This window comes from Diceros bicornis, chromosome 28 (genome assembly GCF_020826845.1).
Source record: "Diceros bicornis minor isolate mBicDic1 chromosome 28, mDicBic1.mat.cur, whole genome shotgun sequence".
NCBI lineage: Eukaryota > Metazoa > Chordata > Mammalia > Perissodactyla > Rhinocerotidae > Diceros > Diceros bicornis.
In genome coordinates, this window is record NC_080767.1 from 43,935,843 (window position 1) to 43,956,604 (window position 20,762).

The 20,762-nt window shown below is 61.1% G+C and overlaps 3 protein-coding genes across 17 annotated transcripts in view; 1 reads left to right on the forward strand and 2 right to left on the reverse strand.

Annotated features, from left to right (window-relative positions):
- EXD3 (exonuclease 3'-5' domain containing 3) overlaps positions 1-749 on the reverse strand; it is a 106,152-nt gene extending 105,403 nt beyond the window's left edge. For all 5 annotated transcript variants that reach the window (XR_009215940.1, XM_058524587.1, XM_058524588.1 and 2 more), the window contains exon 1: positions 659-749. The gene's annotated coding sequence lies outside the window, so the exon portion shown is untranslated. The remainder of the gene's footprint in view (positions 1-658) is intronic.
- Positions 263-12,565, forward strand: NOXA1 (NADPH oxidase activator 1). 11 transcript variants are annotated; one of them, XM_058524601.1, is made up of 14 exons: positions 263-393; positions 3,683-3,765; positions 4,688-4,796; positions 6,168-6,302; positions 6,622-6,729; positions 7,682-7,741; positions 7,986-8,029; positions 8,679-8,811; positions 10,036-10,075; positions 10,285-10,343; positions 10,560-10,714; positions 10,858-11,100; positions 11,198-11,312; positions 11,419-12,560. In XM_058524601.1, exons 1-14 carry the CDS (start codon positions 340-342, stop codon positions 11,845-11,847), a joined length of 1,767 nt encoding a protein of 588 aa, XP_058380584.1. In that variant the 5' UTR covers positions 263-339; the 3' UTR covers positions 11,848-12,560. The 11 variants fall into 11 exon arrangements, with proteins under 11 accessions (XP_058380584.1, XP_058380585.1, XP_058380580.1 ...); XM_058524602.1 differs by having other exon boundaries at positions 288-427; positions 11,419-12,559; XM_058524597.1 differs by lacking the exon at positions 263-393 and adding an exon at positions 941-1,375.
- On the reverse strand, positions 11,745-15,654 carry ENTPD8 (ectonucleoside triphosphate diphosphohydrolase 8). Its single transcript, XM_058524622.1, has 10 exons — positions 15,609-15,654; positions 15,136-15,281; positions 14,930-15,047; positions 14,126-14,276; positions 13,832-13,991; positions 13,506-13,736; positions 13,151-13,414; positions 12,828-12,938; positions 12,425-12,559; positions 11,745-12,326 (listed from the first exon to the last, which is right to left on the reverse strand). The coding sequence occupies exons 2-10, from the start codon at positions 15,259-15,261 to the stop codon at positions 12,135-12,137; spliced, it is 1,488 nt and encodes a 495-aa protein (XP_058380605.1). The 5' UTR covers positions 15,262-15,281; positions 15,609-15,654; the 3' UTR covers positions 11,745-12,134.
- Positions 15,655-20,762: the final 5,108 nt, after the last annotated feature.

The window sequence follows — 20,762 nt, forward strand, 5'->3', positions numbered from 1 at the left end:
AACTCCAGAGAACAGAGGGAGCTTTTATAGAGAAACGGGGGAGAGGGCGGGGCTACTCTAAAGGAAAGCCCATTGGGGAAGAGAAACAGATCAGCATGGCAACGGCTTCTCATTGGCTGAGCTGCGGCGTTTCTGACTGGCTGAGCTGTGGTGTTTCTGATTGGCTGGGCCGTTGCCGGTAGGAAGAGAAGTCTTCCCTCAGCGGTAAAGTAGTTGCACTTCCTGTTTGGATCCAGGGACTGGCGTGCTGGGGGGAGCGCGCCCCCTGCAGGGCGCCCGCCCCGTTAGTCAGATTCCCTATCGGTCTCACGGGGTGCAACAACTATTTCATTTTCAAGGATGACAACCACGACTTGCCTCCCGCACTCCGGGCCTCAGTTCCCTCACCTGGGGGTAAGCGCCCACCTGCCCCTCTGGTCTCTCCCAGGTGTGTCCCCTGCGGCGCCGGCTGCCGGCATGGCGACGCCAGACCGCGGGCCTGGCCCGAGGACGCACAGCAGGAGGGCCAGGGCTTCGGGCGGGCGGGGGCGACAGCGGGGCCGAGGCCGGGCAGGCCGCCGCTCGTCCAGGAAGGGGCGCGCGGCTGAGCCGCACGCGCTCCGCAGCCTCTCTGCCCAGCCCATCCCGCGCCCGCCGCTCTCGGCCCGGGATCGCTCACCTGAGCCGGCGGGGTCCGCCCGGAACCTTCGCCCGGCCGCGGCAGCGGCGTCAGCAGCGGGCCCGGACCGCTTTCTCCGGAGCACGGAGCCCAACGCGGCCGGCGGGCTGTGGGCGGCGGGCGGGGAAGCGAGCGCGCACAGCTCCGGGTGGAAGCCTCGAGGGGCGGGGCCAGATAGGAAGGGGCCGGCCGCTAGCTGGGGGCGTGGCCAGGCGGGGCGGGGCGGGCCGACTCGGGGAGGGGCGTGGCCAGGACGGCTGGGGCGGGGCGCCTGGCCGAAGGCGCGTCGCACCTGGCACGCACCGACACCCCGCGCCCAGTGTCCAGCGCCCCCTGCGCCCCAGCGGCCTGCCCAGCTCGGAGGGCCCCCCCAGCCTCAGCCCCCTGCCCGGCTCGGAGGGTCCCCCAGCCCCTGCTCTGCGGTCCTCGGCCCGGTCCTCCCACCGGTCCCCTCACGGGACCTCACCCCGCCGGCCGCGCCCGCCGCGCCCCGACCCGGAAGCGCCGACCTCCGCTGCGGCCGGCTGTGTCCTCGCCGCCATGCCCTCGCTCGGAGACCAGGTGCGGGACTGGCACCAGGGCGCGCAGGCCGTGGCGCGCGGGGACTGGGGCTGCGCCCTGCGGCTCTTCTCGGGCGTCCCGGAGCCGCGCGCCAGGATGTACTTCAACATGGGCTGCGTGCACCTGCTGGCCGGGGACCCGGAGGCGGCGCTGCGGGTGAGCCAGGGGCCTGACACCCGCGCCCGGGACTGGTCGCAGAGGGACCTGGGGGGGCTGATCTCTGGCCCTGGGGGCCTTACTTACCGTGCACCGGGCCCATGAGCGGTGCGATAAAGACCTAGCTGCAGGGGTGAGTCTAGGGCCCCCCGCCCTTCCTCCCGACGGTCACCTGGGGGGGACCCCTGCTCTTCCCCCTGATGGTCACTTGGGGACGTCTCCCAAGTGTTCTGCCTCAATGAACACCTATGGCACGGGGAGCTGTGTGGTCGGGGGACCCCAACCTGAGCTGAGTCAGGACCAAGATGGGGGCCCAGGGCTCCCTCACAGCCTGCACTATGTGATGACCATGTGCCAGACTCTACAGCCATGGGGAAAGGTCTGGGCGAATGCTGGCTCAGGTGCTAACACACTTGGAAACTGGCTTGAGGCTGGATGCTCTGGGAAGGGGCTTGCCTGCCCCCCAAGGGATAGGGTTTGGGGCAGGGGCTTCAGCAGACGCCTGTGGTGGTGATGAGGGGCCAAGGTCTGTCTCACTGGTGCCCAAAGCCCAGCTCTTAGTGCTTACCTATCTCCCAACCTGCTCCCCAAAACAGAACCAAAATCTTGGGGTGCATGGTCACACACACACCAGCGCAGAGCCACTCTGCCCTTCAAATTTTGTTTTATTTATTTATTTGTGAGGAAGATCGGCCCTGAGCTAACATCTGCCAATCCTCCTCTTTTTGCTGAGGAAGACTGGCCCTGGGCTAACATCCATGGCCATCTTTCTCCACTTTATATGGGATGCCGCCACAGCATGGCTTGACAAGTGGTGCATCAGTGCGCGCCCGGGATCCAAACCGGCGAACCCCGGGCTGCCGCAGCGGAGCGCGCGCACTTAACTGGTTGCGCCACTGGGCTGGCCCCGCCACTCTGCCCTTCAAATGCTTCGTGTTCATCACAGTGATGCATCTTCCACGGGTGCATGACGAAAAGCCGGCAGCACCCTGCCCATTGTTCCTGTCCGCAATTCCGTCGGCCGAAAGAACCGGGTTCCCACGGTTGTTCAGACGATCAGTGACAGCCACCTGGAAAACTACACAGATGAAAAGAAAAGAGGATGAGACGTTATGGAGAGTAGCAACGTCAACTTCTTGCAAAACTCCACCATTGGGAGAAACTGGGCAAAGTGTACAAGGATTCCCTGTCAGTTCTTACATCTGCGTACGAATCTACAATTCTCAGTAACACTTTCAGTTTTAAAATGTTATCCAAGAAAGGGTTTACAATCACCGGACACCAGGTGGTTCAACAGTGAGTCACAGGTGTAAGGCTGGCCCAGTCATCGCCTACTCAAATTGTGAGTTAACTGGAGAGAGGGGACAGAGGTCGAGGGCAGAGCAGTAGCGTGTTAAATTCCTCTCTACCCTGAGAGGAGGAGGAGTACTGTCTATAGTCAATAAAATTCAAGAATAGCATAGGTGTATTGGTTGGAAATATGGAGATTTTAAAAAGCAGATGGAACGGCTACAGTTAATGAAACTGACGATCTCTGAGGAGCAGGATAGGGTGGGAAGGGGTGTTGCTGGGGGCCAGTCTGTTGGTCTGAACCTTACATAAGCTTTGGTTTGGCTGCTCTGTGTGGGGAGATAGCAGACGGGTCTCGCGGAGTGGCCTCCCTGCATCAGTGGCCCTGTGTCACCTTCACCCTTGGGTGAAACTCAGTTCAACAAGGGCCCCCCACAGCCAGATTTGTTAGGGTAAGACCAAGACACGCCTCCTGTTGCCTGTGTTTAGCTGATGGCTGCTATCCTCGTTAGGAACAGACGACGTCATTTCTGAGTCCGTTTAAGGAAAGGCTGTGCTTTACACACATACTAAGACTTTTGTGTTTTGTTCTTTCTGACTCTAATAGATAAGAAGTGTGTCATTTTGTATGAACTACCAAAAATAGGATTTAAAAAAGACAAAAATCTTGCATAACTTCATTCCCCAGAGGTAACTCTTATTAATGCACTGGAGTATTTCCTTCTATCCTTTCTCCTTGTCCTCATTGTAAACAAATTGGTTTGTGGCACCACCTTGCTGTGCTCTGAGCCCGTCACAGGGCACCTCGGGAGCTCAGGCTGCTTTAGGTGGCAGTGGAGGAACCTGAATGGTGACAGGCGCTGAAGGCCCCGGGCCGGTGCAGCACGCTTTCACCTGCAGGCGGCTCTCACAGGACTGACGGAGTTCCTTGGCCCATCTCTGGTCATCCGTCTGGACTGTGTGACACGGGGGAAGGGGTTACAGACCTTGGCGTTCCATGGGCATTTTTGTCCCCAGGCGTTTGACGAAGCAGTGACCAAGGACGCCTGCATGGCTGTCGGCTTCTTCCAGCGAGGGGTGGCCAACTTCCAGCTGGAAAGGTGAGCAGAGAGGGGCTCGTTCCTCCTCTGACGGCCCTCTGTCTCTGCCGAGTCCATTCTTGTGTTCCGCCTCCGCCTCTCTCCCCATGGGTCACCCCCTCTCACTGACCCCTCCTCCTGGGGGAGGACACTGTGGTCATGCTGGAGCGGGACAGGGGCAGAGCCATGCGGTGACCCTTGCTCTGTGCTGTGGGCATCCCCTCCTTTGCTGTAGCAGGGAGGTTGTGATTATGCCCATTCTGCAGAGGCAGAAACCGAGGGTGGGGCTGGAGAAATGGTGTGTCCCAGGACACAGATGGTTGGGGTCCTCACTGCTCACAGGCTCTCTGCGCCGTGGCCCTTCCTGGAGAAGGCATCAGGGCTGCAGGACAGGCCTGGCCTCCACCCTTGGCCTGGCCCCCAGGACAAGCCCCACAGAATGCCCCACGCAGGGCAGGCAGGCTCTGGGGGCCACCTCCTCCCCTCCCAGGAGCCTGCCTGAGGGAGAAGGGGATTCTGGTAGGGGCTGGGGATCTTCCAGGGGGACTCCGCAGGGGGAGGCCTGCGGGGGATGGGGGGCCTGAGAAGCAGGAGGGAAATGACCAGGGCACTCTGCACAGCTGGGTGTGGAAGAAGATCTGGGGTGCAGACAGGGGCCCCAGGCAGGGGAGTGAGATGCCAGAAGTCAGAGCTAGATCCGTCCGAGCTGGGCATCACCTCACACCCGAGACGCCCCTTGTGCCCTGCACAGCCGTGTCTGCATATTGACCCTTGACCCATTCGTCAGGACTTGAGTGCCCACCATGTGCTGAGACCTGGGTGACCGCCACTGCCCCCAGCAGGTGTTCCTGGAGCCAAGGGTGGGGAAGGCTGGGGCAGGGCTCAGCCCCTTTCCCTGCGGCCGCTGAGGGCCCCCCACACCTGGCTCTCCTGCTGCCCACAGGTTCCAGCAGGCCCTGTGCGACTTCCGGTTGGCCCTGGCACAGCTGAGGGGTAATGCCACCATTGACTACACGCAGCTGGGCCTGCGGTTCAAGCTGCAGGCCTGGGAGGTGAGGGTGCGCTGGGCTCATGCAGGGAACTGGCCCCCAAGAGGTGGGGCAGGCTGGGGGCTCTGGGGGTGCTGTCTGTGGGCAAATGGCCCGGGTGGTCCTTCCAGGCCCCGTCCTCTGGGTCCTGTTGCCTTGTTACTGTCACAGGTGGGGCCGTGTTGACTGGGATACTCCCCTGGCCAGAAGTGCCCCCAACCCTGCTGGTCACTCTTCGGCCCCGAGGAGGCTTAGGGCTGCAGGTGGGGGCCACCAGGAGTGCTCCCCCAGGAGAAGGGCAGGGCCAGGCAGAGAATCAGCAGAGAGGTGAAAGGGGGATGGGGTCGGGAGGGAGCACAGCTTGGCCGGGGGCCCCTGGTAGGGAGCAAGCGTGGGCGTCCGCACCCTCGGTGCTGTGCGTGGCCCTGTGCCTGGCTGTCTGGGACAGTGTTGGCACTGAGGGAGGGGCATAGGGAGGAAGGTCACCTCCCAGTGCTCCCAGCACTTCTGGAAACACACTGCCTCGGAGCCCTCTGGGAACAGCCTGTGTCGCAATAAACAAATTGTGGGAAAGTCCCGCCAGGTGCGGGTCCGCAGCCGCCTGTGTCCCCCGGCCCAGGGCACCGAACAGTGCAGGGCAGGCGTGGGGAGCTGGCCTGCCCATGACCCCACCAGGCCCTGTAGCCGGATCTCCAGAGGGCAGCCAGCTGGCTCCGGGAGTGCGCTGTCACCTTGCATGCAGGCCGTGGGGACAGAGGGCCACGAGAAGGGCCCGGTGGGTTTCTCCCCTCCCCTGACACGAGGCCAGGTTGGCGAGCACATGCCGTCCCCACAGCAGTGAGGGGTCAGTGAGGACGGTCGGCTCCCAGGAGCAGCGCGGTGACTTTGCTTCTGCCCCAAGCATGTCCTGGCTGGCGACAGCCTTAACCCAATCCACTGTGTCCCTCCAAAGGTCCCTTCACGTGGGGGAGGGGACGGCACAGAGAAAGGGGTTCCTGAGACGCACCCCAGACTCAGAGGGGTACAGTGAACAGGACAGCACAGGGAAGACGGGGCCGTGAGGGGGGCTGGCCAGACGCAGAATGGGGTGACACAGGCTGAGAGGATGCTCCAGAGACCCAGAGCAGAGAAGAGCCAGAGCAATGAGCTGCTCCAGCTGGGGGTCTGGAGAGGGAGGCCTGCTGGGAGAGCCTGGCACCAGGGCGTGACGGCCAACTGCCCTCCCCTGGGCCCTCTGCTGCTGTGGCTGGGGAGCTGGGGGCTGGACCAGGGGCGGGGACAGGGGTGGGGCTGGGGACGGGGCCAGGGCCAGCGGGGGTAATGGGGGGGTGTCGTTGGGGTCAGTGGGACTGATCTAGGAGTGGACCCTGCTGTCACCTCCCACCTCGCTCCCAGGTGCTGTTCAACGTGGCTGCAGCACAGTGCAGGCTGGGGCTCTGGGCTGAAGCCACCCGCAGCCTAGAGGAAGCCATCTCCAAGGGGCCAGAAGGGGCCCGTGACGACCTGGACACTGCCCTGGACCAAGTGCAGGTGAGGGGGGCAGGTGAGAAGAGCCAGGCTGCCCCCACCTCAGGCTCCTGAGCCGACTCAGGTCGGCTTGTGGGGCCCATTGCCTGCAGTGTGGGGCTCCCATCTGAACAGCCCCTCCAAGACCAACTATATGAGATGACGAAGCCTCTGGAGGGAGGCGGCCCGTGTGCCCAGGTGTGGGGGCTGGGCGAGGCCTTCCCATGGGCTATGGGAAGTGGGTGGGGGGCCCCAAGCAGGACCTCTGTTCCAAGGCTCAGGGGCTCCTGCAGCCACGGGCCTGGTCAGATGCTCAGGTCAGCGCTGGCCGGACCTCCTCCAGAAACAGGCCCTCATGCAGCCTCGGCGGGTCCCCAGGGGCGAGGTCTTTCGGCCCCACAGGCGGCACCTGGAGCACCTGGAGCCCATGGATTTCCTGGGCAAGGCCAAGGTAAAGGGGAGGCAGGGGCTCAGGGGCCAGCAGCTCCCGGCAAGCCAGAGAGAGGCAGGTGGCCAGGCCATGCCAAGCTCACGGCGTGTCCTGAGCTGCGTTCCCAGGGTCACAGAGGGACTAGTCCATGTCATTGAGTGGAGAGTGGGGACACAGCCGCCCTCAAACTGCAGACGTGCCTGGGCTCCTGGGGTCAGGGGCAGTGTCTCCAAGTGGGGCTCACAGCTCTGGGACCCTTGGAACCTGGAGGCAGAACCCACCAGAAGGGGGCTGCAGAGGGGCGGGCTTGTGCCCTCTGGACAGCAAGCCCAGGCAGTGCTACCCCTGCCCCACCTCAGCCATGCTCTTCTGTCCTCACTGTCTCTACTGCATCTCTGCCTCAGAGACGAGATCCCAGGGAGGGCCGAGGCAGGCTGGCCAGGGCCACGCCATGCCCACCCCAGGTCAGGGCCGGGCAGCACCACCAAAACCACAGGATAGCGGGGAGCAGCCGGCCCCCAAGGCAGGGGCGGAATACAGGGAAATGCGAGTTTCCTTTGTGCCTTCCGCACTTTGGTGTCGAGCTTGTGGCCCAGGGGTCACTCTAGGCTGTGTGTGGCCGTGTGCAGCCGCTGGTGAGGGCACATGCTGCACGTCTTTGCAAACGTCTGCTGGCGGGGCGGGGGCTGGTGGAGGAGGGCCTCTGCGCTGCACACACATCAATCTACAGTCTGCCTGTCACAGCAGAGGACTGTTTCTAAGAAACGGAAATACTTTAAAAGTTGTGCTAAAAATAAGTTAAAATTATCAGCACAGCTGTTTTCCTTTATCAGTCTTATTCTTCCCACCTCCCAGCCCCGCCGTGGTGGTCCGGCAGACGGGAGACAGGGTACGGGGAGCCAACATCATGGGCCCCTGGAGGGTGCGGCCAGGCGCCCCTTGACCTGGCCGTCCCACTGCTGTCCTTCACCAGGTAGTCACCTCCAGCGTCCACGACAACCAGCACAAGAGCACTGGGCCCCAGCGGCCCCAGGTGGGTGGGCAGCCTTCCAGCCCAGACTCCTCCTCTGGCGTACTGTGGGTCAGAGAGCTCCAGACCCTTCACTGTCAAGGAAGGGAAATGCTGAGGGTGCTGAACTGAGGGTGGCTGTCCCATCCCGTGTGAGAGTCTGTGGAACCATGTGGTCTTGCCTTGGGGGAGTGACACCATGCCCACCTGCCTGACACTCGCCCTGGGCGTCTGCGTCCTGAGCGAGGACGTCACTCTGTGCCCACAGGTTCAGGATGCTGATGGTGAAGCCAGACCCGGGGCTGCCCCACGGTAGGAACTGGCCTGTCGGGGTGGAGGACCTGGTGTGAGGCGTGCATTTCAGCCCCTGAGGCTGGAGCCCCTGTGCAGACCCAGCATGGCCACTCCTGGCCAGGGTCCAGGGCTGTCATGTCCCCTTTCCAGATTGAAACTGGCTGGAGCCCTGGGTGCCAAGGAAGGGGCGTCCAGCCCCTCTCTCTCTCCCCACGTCCCCATTTGTCCAGAGCCTCGGGGCACACTCAGTGCATGCTCCTGGGGGAAGAGCCCTGTGCCTGCCTCCCATAGAATTCCCCCTCAGGCCTCAGAGGGGAACTGAGACCGAAGGTCGCCATGGCTCCGGGCAGCACCAAGGATTGGAGCCGGAGCACCCAGGGAGGGTGCAGGCTGGACTGTGGGCTGACACGAGCAGCCCCTCGGGCACCACCAGACCTGGGCCCACAGGTGGGGCCACTCCGACGGGGGGTGCTCAAGGTTGCACAGGGTGTGGGGACACAGAGCAAGCCCCAAACCCTGGGCCATGCTCCACACTTCCCTCTTCTCCACGCTCCGGGCTCCTCTCAGGCCCACCTTTCATGGAGGCCCTTGGCCCAGAGGAGGTGGCCCAGGCAGGCTGTGTCAGGGAGGAGCGAGCCCTGAGAATGAGGGCTCCTCCTCCCCTCAGAGCCCACGACACAGGCCTCTGCAGAGCTAGTACCCCCCGTGGCTCCAGGCCGCCCCCCGATGCAGACACGGAAGTTGGCTCTGGCCAGGCAGGGCAGGCTGACCACTGTGCACCAGTCACCTATGATGAGTGGGTGAGTGAGGTGGGGCCGGGGAGGGCGAGCAGGGTCCGCAGTACTGGGAGGACCCACCACCCCAGGCTGAGCGTGGGGACTAGCCACAGCTGGGCCCTGTGAGGGTCTCAGGGCAGGGCAGGCGGCTTCGTTGCCCACCAGGGGTGGGGGATGCACTGATGTTCATAGGCGCATAGACAGAGGCCTGGCAGTCCTCACTCCTCCCCGGGCTCTGGGGGGGCTGGGCCTGTAGCCCTTGCATCCTGGCCATGGGGCTCCCACCCCTCAGCCAGGTTGCCTGTCACCCCAGCCCTCCTTCCTGGACATGGGACAGCCCAAACGCCCCGTGTGCTGGGATGAGGCTGAGGAAGAAAGTGACATAGGCCTCTCCTGGGCCAGGAGGCCTGAGGAGTGCGGCTGACCACTGCCCACAGCCAGCGCCAGGGTCTCCCGTGCACAGAGAAGGCAGTTAAGTATAACATTCGGTTTATCAAAGGACACAATCAAAAAATAGATGGTTACCCTCAGTTTCTGTTCCACTGACGTTCAATTAACTCGAGGTGAACAGATTAGCAGCCTTAAAAGCAGTTCATCCCCGTTACACCTGTGCTTAATGAAGTCCCACAGGCCATTCAAGCTGCATTTACTAGGTTCATACATTGGCTTTTTAAGCACTTGACCCCCTGACCTAACAGGAACAGCTTCCTAGTTGCTTTAACCAACTAGTGAATCTGATGAAGTCTACACGCATGGTTTACAAACGTGGTCAAACTCTCAAACCCCCTGCATCTGAGTCAGGATCTGAGTCAGCCGGTCAGTGTGGCCCAGACCGTGGGCCCTGCTGGGGTGTCTCGCTGCCCCTCCAGCATGCCCACCAGTTAGTGGCCAACACAGGGATGAAGTCCAGCTAGTCCCTGGCCTCAGTCCTCAGCCTGCCAGGATCACTGGGGACCACGCAGCTGGAGCTGCCGCCTCATGGTGGGCTGGGGACAACGGGTCAGTCCCCACTGGTACAAGACAGCTAGTCTGTAGTCTCCAGGCCTTTAGGGACCTGGTTCATGCCCTGAATTCCTGCTCACCACTGGCTCTGCTGGGACGGTGTCCGGGCACCACCCCTGACAAGCCCCAGGCTACGAAAGCTGCCCCCATCCTCAGGGCCCCACCCTTGCCCATCGAGGTGAGGCCTCCACCGCCAGGCCCCACCCCAGGCCCAGCAGAGCCCCCAGCTTGTGGCTTTCCTTGCAGAGGCCCCACGTGGAGCAAGTTGGCCAACAGGTTCCTCCAGGTAAGGGTGTCCCGACCGCAGGTGGTGGGTGGGACACTCTGTGGAGGGAGCCCCAGGCAGGCATCTGTGGGGCCTCTTTGTCCCCAAGGAAGAAGCGGCGGCCTTGGCCTCCTGGTGGGCCCATAGTGCCACAGCTTCTCTAGTCCAAAATGTCCCACTTTGGTGGAGGGGGGTGGTCACCTGAGTCCCTGCTCTATCCCACTTCGCAGGGCTGCTGGCGGCTGGCGGTCCAGGCCCCAGCCCCTCTGAAGATCCCACGGGTGCTGAGGTAAGAGGCCCTTAAAACCACTCCCCACTCCCACTCCCCAGGGACTTGAGGGCCCCGGGGACTCCAGCTGATGAAGCCTTACAAGCCCTTAGCCCCAGCTCCCTCCACCCTCTCAGTCCCTGCCCCCTACCCTGCCCGAAGCCCACCCTGGCCGGGCCCTGGGCACGAAGATCTGGGGCTTCAGAGACCAACCACCGCCTTTCTGCCTGGTCCCAGGGTGTGGCTGCAGAGGACGCCGAGGCCTTGGCGACCATCACGGTGCAGTGTGCCTTCACCCTGGCCCTGAAGGCCCCAAGAGGAGTGGACGTGTCCAGCCTGCGGGCCCTGCTGAGCCAGGCCCTCCCTCACCAGGCTCAGCATGGGCAGCTCAGGTGGGCTGGAAAGCCACCCCCTGCTGCCACTGAGCTGAGTGGGAGGTGGGGCAGGTGGGCTCTGAGCTGGACAGGGGGGTGAGGGGTAGAGGGGAACTCTGAGTTGGGCAGGAGGGTAGGGGGTCTGAGCTGGCCTATCTTAGCCCCGGCCCAGGGTGGAGCCCCAAGGCAGCAGCTGGAAGAGGGGCTGGGTGCATCAGAGGCTGCAAAGGTCAGAGGTCAGCACCTTCTCCACAGCCCTCTACCCCCACTCTGAGGAGTCTCTTTGCAGTTACCGAGACCCCAGTGATGACGGGCGCTGGGTGCCCCTCCTCGGGGAGGAGGCATTGCAGAGGGCCTGGCGGGATGCAGCTGGCGGCCCTGGGGGGCTGCGGCTCCAGTGCCGGGTGAGCCGCGGGAGAGTGCGGGTGGGTCGGGCTGCCGTCTCGGGGAGGCCCTTCTCCCAGTGCCTGGCCTGCCATGGAGCCCTGCCCTCTGCTGCAGGGAGTGGGCCGCCGGCCTGTCCTCTACCAGGTGGTGGCCCAGCACAGCTACTCCGCCCAGGGGCCCGAGGACCTGGACTTGCAGCAGGGGGACACTGTGGACGTCCTGTGTGAAGGTAGAGTGGGCAGCCACCCTCTCCCATCACCCTGCTGGGCCTGGGGCGCCAGGGTCTCTGTGCGACACCGTGTGGTGCCCTGAGGACCCCTGACGCCCCCTTGCAGTGGACCAGGCATGGCTGGAGGGCCACTGTGATGGCCGCATCGGCATTTTCCCCAAATGCTTCGTGGTCCCAGCTGGTCGATGCCTGTGAGGAGCCGCCCCGCCGGACCCGGCGAGGAGATCACCCTAAGAAGTCCAGCAGCAAAGAGGGTTTTAATAAAAGCAATCTGCCCCTCTCCAAGGTGTGGTCCATATTCTGCTTCCGAGAGTGTGGGGTGAGGCTGCTCCAGGAGAAGAGCCTGGACACTGTCCCTCAGGCAGGCTCACCCCAGGGGTCTGGGCTGGGCCCCTTCCCCCAGCCTCCTCCTGAGGCTCTGCCAGCTCCTGGAGACCCCAGGGCCCCACTGCCAGCCCCTCCCAGGAAGCCAGGCCCCTTCTTGCTGCAGTGGTCACTCCCCACCCTCAGGCTCGACCGGCCCGCGTCCCACTAATTCTGCAGTCACACAGCCCTGGAATGCCACAGGGGTCCAGGGACCCAGCGTGGGTGCAGAAAGGCGCCCAGTGGCCTGGGAAGCACGGTGGAGAGGGGACCCAGGGGTGCCAGATGGGGGGCCACAGCGCAGCCTCCATAGCCAGAGCGGCCCTGAGGGCAGAGCCCACAGGACAAGGTCCCGGGAGGCCCCGCAGGGGTCAGGGACTCAGGAAGGCTCCAGCCAGCTAAGGCGTCCAGGCTGGGGTGGCCCCGCTGAGCTCTGGGAGCATCAGGCAGCAGCCCGGCTTAGTCCTGCGGCCAGAGGAGCTGGACTGCAGCAGCTCCGAGAACGGCCACGAGGGTCAGCACCATAAAGACGACCCCGGCCACCCAGACGCTGTAGCTCTCTGCCCGCCACTGGGCAGGCGCCTCGGCCGGGACCATGTTGGTCAGGTTCAGCATGTAGCCCAGTGTCCAGCCGATGTCGGTGCCGCCAGCCTGCGGGACACACTGGCCAGTCAGGGCTGCAGGCAGCTGCCCCAGAGCCCCCGACCCTTGCTCGGGGGCCATCAGCCGGGTCCCCGGGAGGCCGTCACCTGCTTGCGGAACTCGATGCTGGGCCAGGTGTCCTCACTGAACCCATAGCCCTCGAGCAGGAGTGTGAGGATGTACAGCCCCGAGGCGCAGTAGTCGCGCAGCCAGCGGTCCTGCCCAGGTGAGCTCGCCTCCACCTGGAGCCCGGAGGTGAGGAGCCAGGTGAGGCACCCCCCTCCCGGCCCCCCGGAGGCTGGTCCCATCTAGGGGCATGACCCTGGGTCTCCTGACTGCAGCAGGGGCCAAGGCGCTGTCCTCCCTTCCTCCGGCTCCCCCCAAACCTTGCTGGCCACACTGCCCGGAATGGGGTCCCACCAGTTCCCTGCTCAGTGAGGTCTGCGCCTCAACAGCTGCAGCACAGGGAGCGGGGCGGTGGGGGGAGGGGGTGGCCCCGGGCCCACCCACCAGCTTCCAGGGCCTCTGGCAGAACTCCCAGACACTGGCGTTGACGGTGGCCAGCGGCTGCCTGGACGTGAGGTTCAGGAAATGGAAGGTGTAGTAGAAGTTGGAGAAGGCCTGGGGGCAGGGAGGGGAGACGGGTGGGCCTGCACGGGGGCCAGGCCCAGGACAAACCAGGTTAAGTCCCCATCCCACCCCCACTTGGGGGCCCAGAGCCCCCGTGTCCCGCCTGTCCAGGGCTCACCCTGGGCCCACCTGGGGTCAAGCCCCTGGGGCTCCAGGAGGAAGCCGGGACCCTGGGGGGGGGGGGCGAAGTGTGGAGTGCTCACGTAGAACTGGCCCCGCACGGGGGGCTGGTAGATCCCGTTGAAGGCACAGTCTTCTTGGCCCTCGCAGCTCAGGAAGTCAAAGAGATCCCGGATGGCTGAGACGCAGGCCCTGGGGTTCCCGGTGCCTTCCACACTGAGGTTCTGGGTGAGGTCTAGGGGGGCTGTGCTGTGGACACAGGGCGACTCGTACAGGGAAGCCAGGGACAGTGTGCCCTGGTAGCCGCTGTGGTAGCATGGGTGGCGGACCAGGGGGGCCAGGCTGCTCTGCAGGGAGGATGGGAGGCGGCCTTGAGCTCCAGCCTGGGGCCACGGGGCCGCCCCACGGCGCCGCCTCCTCCTCCGTGGGCCAGCCAACCTGCACCAGCCCAGCCAGGAGCCTGTTCAGCATCTGGTCACGCCCGAAACAGAGGTAGCTATGGGTGTAGACGCTGTGGTCGTAGCCGTAGAGCCGGAGGGTGGCCTGTGTGTTCTTGTGCAGTATGGGGCCTCCAGGCACGAAGGTGAGCTGGGTGGAGGCCCCACCCATGTCCAGGGCGCCCACCAGCGTCCCCTCTGGAGGCCGGATCCATTCTCCAGAGAAGGAGTACTGACCAGAGACAAGGGGCACTGAGTCCCAGGACCAGCCACATTGACCCACAGCCCCTGGTCATCCAGCCCCCACCCTGGGGCTGCCCGTGGCACCTTGACCAGCATGCCCAGGACGTAATTGATGGTGATCCAACCTAAGGCACCTTCGTCCTGCCCAGCCAGGAGCTCAGCGCCCCGAAAGTCCACGGGAGACTGGCTCAGGACCCGGGTGACCGCCACAAAGATGTCCCTCGCCTGAGAGCTGTTCTTCTGGCTGGGCAGAGAGGATCAGGGGCTGAAGCTGGCTGGCAGCCCGCACTCCCTCCACCCTGCCCTGGGCGTTGAGACCACGGCTCTCACTTGCTGCTCCTCACGGACGTGTGCAGGCCCCACACCAGCCCACCTCACCTGAGCAGCCTCATGCCAGCCGTGGCCCCCAGGAACATGGGCGTTTCATGATGCTGAGCCTCTGGGATCAGCGCCAATGCCTCCTCCAGGCAGCCCTGCAGGCTTTCACCAGCCTGTGCAGGGTCGGAGGTATAGGAGGAGATTCCAGGCCCTGAAACACAGCACCCCAGGTCGAGGCTCCAGGGCCTGAAGGCTGGCAGGGCTGAAAGGACCTGTGGTAGGCAGTGGGGGACCCCCCAAAATATGTGCCCCCATCCTGACACCCAGAACCTGGGAATGGGACCTTATTTGGATAACGGATCTTTGCAGATGTGATTAAGTTAAGGATCTTAAAGTGAGATCATCCTGGATTCCCCAGGTGGGGGCCCTAAATCCAATGACTGGCGTCCTCATGAGCGAGAGGAGAGGGAGACTTAAGACCCAGAGGGAAGAAGGCACGTGAAGTTGGAGGGAGAGGCTGGAGCAATGCGACCACCAGCCCGGGGACTCCTGGAGCCCCAGGAGCTGGAGGAGGCAGCATGGTCTCTGCGGGCTCAGGCGGGGACGTCTCTAGAGCCCTGGAGGCAAACGCAGGCTCTGGCCCAGCACCCACTGACCAGCTGTGCCACGGTTGGCACCTCACTCAACCTCTCTGAGCCCCTTTTCCTTTAGGTTGATTGCTGACTTGCCGAGGGATACAAACGTAGCTCCCACCTGGCTCCAGCCTGTGCCACCTCCCAAACCTCCACCCAGCTGGGAATCCCAGCCAGCCAGCGGTTGGCAGCTCCCAGCATGCGTCCACCAGTGATGGAACTGCCCACTGACCTTCCACCTGGCAGGCCAGGACCTGGCTAACCACGCCTGTGTTATTCTCCTTATCTGCCGGCCACTGATACACAAAGAGGGACGTGTGGGAGGACCCGGCGTCGAACACGATCCCAAACTGGGGATGATACCAGGGTCAGGAGGTGTGGGGGCCGGCACACCACTCAGCCACCCAGCCCATCCCTGCTCGGGTCCTGCGGGCATACCTTGGTGTCTGCAGGCAGGAGGACATTGGTGGCCTCCACCAGGATGAGAATGAGCGTGGTGAGGCCTGAGGCCGCGGCAGCCCCCAGCAGGGCCGTGAGCACCCGCTCCTTCCAAGTCAGTCCCATGGTGGGGGCAGGGCTGGCACCTGCAGGGGGGTGGGCAGCAGTGGGCACCCAGACTCCACTGGCTGCAGACGCTGCCGCCCTGGAGGGCCACTCCGTCCTCCCTGAGGCCCGGACGGCCCACCTCAGCTGGGTCAGCGGGCAGGTCCCGAGACCAGGCCACAGCCTGACGGGGTTTAGGAGAGCCCCTCTCGAATGCCACATCAGGACCAGTGGAGCTACCCCCTGTTATCTGGGCAGCCCCGCTCTCTGCACTCCCAGGACCCTCTCCGCTCCCTCCCCCACCACAGAAGGAGCCCCAGCTCTGCAGGTCAAACACTGGGGACCCGGGACCCCACTCTCCCACTCACCTGCCTCCTCTCTGTGGCTCCCCCCAAGGAGCCCTGAGGTCAGGCCTGACCCAGGTGGGGACAGGTGACCACCGGGATATCTCCTTGTTGCAGGCGGCCCCCCGTGTAACCCGACGAATCAGTCCGTCCCGGGAAGCACGTTTTTTCCACTGAAGGACCTTAAGGTTGGCGAGTTTGGAACAGAGACATCTGGTTTCTATTTGAAAACCCAACCTCAGGTTTCTCTTATCTGATTTTGAAACTTTTTAGTTGGCCGCAGACAGTCCCTCGGCGGCTGGCCACGGCTGACCCGGGAATGCAGTTTGCTCGGGGCCGAGGTGCCCAGCTCAGTGGCTGCGGCCCCTGCAGGACCCTCTCCAGGCCCCAGAGGTCCCCGAGTCGGGCGGTGCACCCAGGGACACCAGGGGCCTTGGGCCAGCCGGTGCCACTGCCCAGAGGAAGCCACCTCTGAGGTCTCCGGACGGGGAGACTCATGTGATTTTGTATCATATCGCCTGTCCCGCCAGAACACCAACATTCCTAACGTGTTTCATCCACACGGGGCGACGGAGGGACCATGGTGCATCTGTCCTGGGGCTCCTGGCCGGACGGGGACAGGCTGTGTGGGTTATGATCCCATTGTAAGGAGGGAAGACCAGGACCGCCCCCCTCAGACCAGGACAGCCGCCTTAGACCAGGACCTCCCCCCTCAGACCAGGACCTCCCCCCTCAGACCAGGACCTCCCCCCTCAGAACAGGGCCTCCCTGCTTAGACCAGCACAGCCCCCCTCAGACCAGGACCGCCCCCCTCAGACCAGGACAGCCCCCCTCAGACCAGGACCTTCCCCCTCAGACCAGGACCTGCCCCCTCAGACCAGGACAGCCGCCTCAGACCAGGACAGCCCCCCTCAGACCAGGACCTCCCCCCTCAGACCAGGACCTCCCCCCTCAGACCAGAACCTCCCCGCTCAGACCAGCACAGCCCCCCTCAGACCAGGACCGCCCCCTCAGACCAGGACCGCCCCCCTCAGACCAGGATAGCCCCCCTCAGACCAGGACCTCCCCCCTCAGACCAGGACCTGCCCCCTCAGACCAGGACCGCCCCCCTCAGAACAGGACCTCCCCCCTCAGACCAGGACCTCCCCCCTCAGACCAGGACCTCCCCGCTCAGACCAGCACAGCCCCCCTCAGACCAGGACCGCCCCCCTCAGACCAGGACAGCCCCCCTCAGACCAGGACCTCCCCCCTCAGACCAGGACCTGCCCCCTCAGACCAGGACCGCCCCCCTCAGAACAGGACCTCCCCCCTCAGACCAGGACCTCCCCCCTCAGACCAGCACAGCCCCCCTCAGACCAGGACCGCCCCCCTCAGACCAGGACCTCCCCCATCAGACCAGGACCTCCCCCCTCAGACCAGCACAGCCCCCCTCAGACCAGGACTGCCCCCCTCAGACCAGGACCTCCCCCCTCAGACCAGCACAGCCCCCCTCAGACCAGGATCTCCCTTGTCAGACCAGGACCACCCCCCTCAGACCAGGACCTCCCCCCTCAGACCAGCACAGGCCCCCTCAGACCAGGACCTGCCCCCTCAGACCAGGACAGCCCCCCTCAGACCAGGACAGCCCCCCTCAGACGAGGACAGCCCCCTCACCTGGGCTGGTGGACAGCGGGCAAGCAGGCGTCAGCTGGACTGCCGTCCCTCAGGCACTGCCAGGTGCTGCCCCACCTGCCTCCTCCCCCAGCCAGTCACCACCCAGCCGGACCTGGGTCCGCTGCCAGGCAGGTGCCAGAGCCCGGGAGCAGGGTGCGCTGCAGGGGGCACTGCCTACCCCCGGCTTGCAGACCAGCCAACTGAGGCTCAGTGGGGTTGAGCTCAGGCCCCCACCCAGGGTCATCCCCCCACTGCCCAGGGTCGTCCCCTCCACCTGCTGCCCAGGGTCACAGATGACCCCCCAGGTTGGCCCCACCCCTCCCTGGAGGCTGCTCAGACTTTGCCCTCCGACCCCACCCTCCCGCAGCAGGAAGACTGGGTGCCAGGGCTCAGGCTGAGGGCCGGTCCAAGTCAGGTGACCAGAAAGGGCCAGAGCAAAGGCCAAGAGGCGCCAGACCAGCCTGCAGTCCAGGGAGGAGGGCAAGATTTGGCCTCGTAGTGCTGTTGTGTTTGTTCGTTTTTAAGCATACAGTAAAACTACCCCTTTTTGGTGCACTGTGTCGATTTGTGTGACTACCACCACAGCCAGAATCACCCGGCACTCCCTCCTGCGCCCTTTGTGGTCATGCCTGCCCCAGCCTAGCCCCGACCCCCACCAACACCACCAATCAGCTCTCCTGCTACAGTTTCTTTGGAAGAAGGTCACAGAGATGGACTGAGCTGGCTTCTTCCGCTCAGCATGAGGCCCAAGGCTCGGGGGCTGTTGCGGGCTCCAGCTGCTCCTCCTCTGCAGCCACGTCAGTCCAGTTGCACAGACAGACGGGCTGCAGTCTGCTTAGCCCTTCCTCTGTCAAAGGCATCTGGGGAGTTTCCACTTCTGACTGTGCGGAGCTGCTGTGGACATTCATGCACAAGTCCTTGTCAGACCCACGCTCTCATTCCTCCCCAGGAGACAGACTGCTGGGCTGTGTGGTCAACCAATTCACCTTTAACTTGATTAGAAACTGCCCAAACGCTTCCCAGAGCAAGAAATCCAGTTTCTCTGCATCCTCCCCAGCATGTGTGTCACAATTTTTCATTTTAGTTGATCTGATGGATGCAGTGAAACCTCATTGTGGGTTTTTTTATTTTTTTTTATTTTTTTTATTTTTTTCCCCCAAAGCTCCAGTAGATAGTTGTATGTCATAGCTGCACATCCTTCTAGTTGCTGTATGTGGGACACGGCCTCAGCGTGGCTGGACAAGCATTGCGTCGGTGCGCACCCGGGATCCGACCTGGGCCGCTGGCAGCAGAGCGCACGCACTTAACTGCTAAGCCACGGGGCCGGCCCCATTGTGGTTTTAATTTGCATGAACGGCTGATGAGGCAGAACCTTTCCTTGTGCTCATGTGCAAACACATATGTACTCTCTGGTCAAATGTCACATATTTTGCCCACTTTTTAATTGGTTTTTTTTATTTCTTCCTGTTTAGAGACTTCTTTATATATTCTACATCTAGTTCTTTGTCATGTGTGTGGTTTGCAAATATTTTCTCCAAGTCTGTAGCTCGTCTTTTCATTGTCTTAACAGTGTATTTCGCAAAGCAAATTCTTAAATTCTTGATGAAATCCAATTTATTAATTTGTTCTTTTATGGATAGTGCTTTTCATGTTGTTACTAAGAACTTTTCCCCTAACCACAGGTCATGAAGATTTCTTTCTCCTGAACATTTTATAGTTTCATGATGTACATTTAGACCTATGATTCATTTTGAGTTAATCTTTGTATAAGACGTGTGGCTTAGGTCAAGGCTCATTTTCTTTACATGTGGATGACTGATTGCTCCGGCACCATTTGTTGAAAAGACCATCCTGGGGCTGGCCCCGTGGTATAGCGGTTAAGTGCGCATGCTCGATGCTGGCGGCCCGGGGTTCAGATCCCGGGCGCGCACCGATGCACTGCTTGTCAGGCCATGCTGTGGAGGCGTCCCACATAAAGTGGAGGAAGATGGGCACGGATGTTAGCTCAGGGCTGATCTTCCTCACACACACACAAAAAAAAAACCATCCTTTCTCCATGAATTCCTTTGCACCTGTGTATAAATGGCCATATTCGTGTGGGTCTATCTCGTCCCCAATTCTGTTTTGATTAGTGGAGCCACACAGTAAGTCTTAATATTGTGCAACATGAGTCCTCCAACTTTCTTCTTCTTTTTCAAATTTGTTTTAGCTGTTCTAGTTCCTCTCCCCTCCCATATAAATTCTATAATCAGCCCCTCTATATCCACAAAAAAGTTCTCTTGAAATTTTTATTGGCATTAGGTTAAATTAATGATTGCTTTGAGAAGAAATTGATATCTTTATAATTTTGAGTCTTCCATTCCATGAGCACTATTTCTCTTCTCTCCATTTATTTAGGATTTAGGTCTTTTTAAAATTTTCTTTCATCAGCATTTTCTAGTTTTCAGAATAATGATCCAGTACATGTTTTGTTAGATTTATATCCAAGTATTTCATTTTTGTGGGGCACTATTGTAAATTGTAGTTTTTTTAAATTTTCAATTGTTCATTAGCAGTAAACAGAAATATAATTGTTTTTGTGTGTTGACCTTGTATCCTGCCACCTTGCTAAGTTCACTTATTAGTTCTAGGAATTTGTGTATAGGTTCCCTGGAATTCTTGACATAGAGAATCATGTTGTCTGTAAATGGATAGCTTCATTCCCTCCTCTCCAGTATGCACGCCTCTCATTTCTCTTTCTCGCCTCACTGCACTGGCTAAGACTTCAGCTGTAAGTGGAGTGGGAGTGGAGAGTGGAAATCTCTGCCTTGTTCTCAGCCTTAAGGGAAAAGCATTCAGTCGTGCACCATTGAGCATGGTGTTAGTTGTAGGTGTTTTGTGTATACGCCCTTTATCAAGTTGAGGAAATTCCCTTCTAGTTTGCTGGAGAAGTTTTCATCATGAATGAATGTTGTATTTTGTCCATACTTTTTCTTCATCCATTAATATGTTCATATGATTTTTCTTCTTTAGACTCTCAAAATAGTGGATTACATTGATTTGTTTTCTTGAACCAGCCTTACCTTCTCAGGATAAACTCCACTTGTGGTGCGTTACTTACTTTATTACTGGATTTGATCTGATTTGCTAATGTAGTCAGTCCTCATCATTTGTGGATTTTGTATTTGCAGTTTTGCCTACTGACCAAAAGTTCTTTGTAATCCAAAATCAATACTTGGAGCACTTTCACGGTCATTTGTGGGCATGTGCAGGGCAGCAGGAAATCTGAGTCCCCACTGTACACTTCCTTAGCTGTGATTGCGCAAGGCCACATTCTGCCTTCTTGTTTCAGCTGATGCTGTAAACAACTGTCCTTTTCATGATCTATTTAGTGCTATGTTTTTTGCACTATTGTGCTTTTTCTTGGTGATTTCTCTGTTTAAAATGGCCCCCAAGTATAGTATTGAAGTGTTGCTGTGAAAATTAATAAAGGGAAAACCTCATTTAAGATGGCGTCGGGAAGCCCTGTAGGGGGAGCTCTCAGGC

Excerpts from the sequence above, each read along its gene's own strand:
- NOXA1 (XM_058524595.1), top strand. The coding sequence starts at position 2,162 with ATGCCGCCACAGCATGGCTTGACAAGTGGTGCATCAGTGCGCGCCCGG. Across the intron at positions 2,582-3,682 it reads CTGTCAGTTCTTACATCTGC|GCGTTTGACGAAGCAGTGAC; the intron begins GTACGAATCTAC and ends TTTTGTCCCCAG. Across the intron at positions 8,030-8,678 it reads AGACCCGGGGCTGCCCCACG|AGCCCACGACACAGGCCTCT; the intron begins GTAGGAACTGGC and ends TCCTCCCCTCAG.
- ENTPD8 (XM_058524622.1), bottom strand. The coding sequence starts at position 15,261 with ATGGGACTGACTTGGAAGGAGCGGGTGCTCACGGCCCTGCTGGGGGCT. Across the intron at positions 13,992-14,125 it reads GCTGGCATGAGGCTGCTCAG|CCAGAAGAACAGCTCTCAGG; the intron begins GTGAGGTGGGCT and ends CTCTCTGCCCAG. Across the intron at positions 13,737-13,831 it reads TCCTGGGCATGCTGGTCAAG|TACTCCTTCTCTGGAGAATG; the intron begins GTGCCACGGGCA and ends GTCTCTGGTCAG.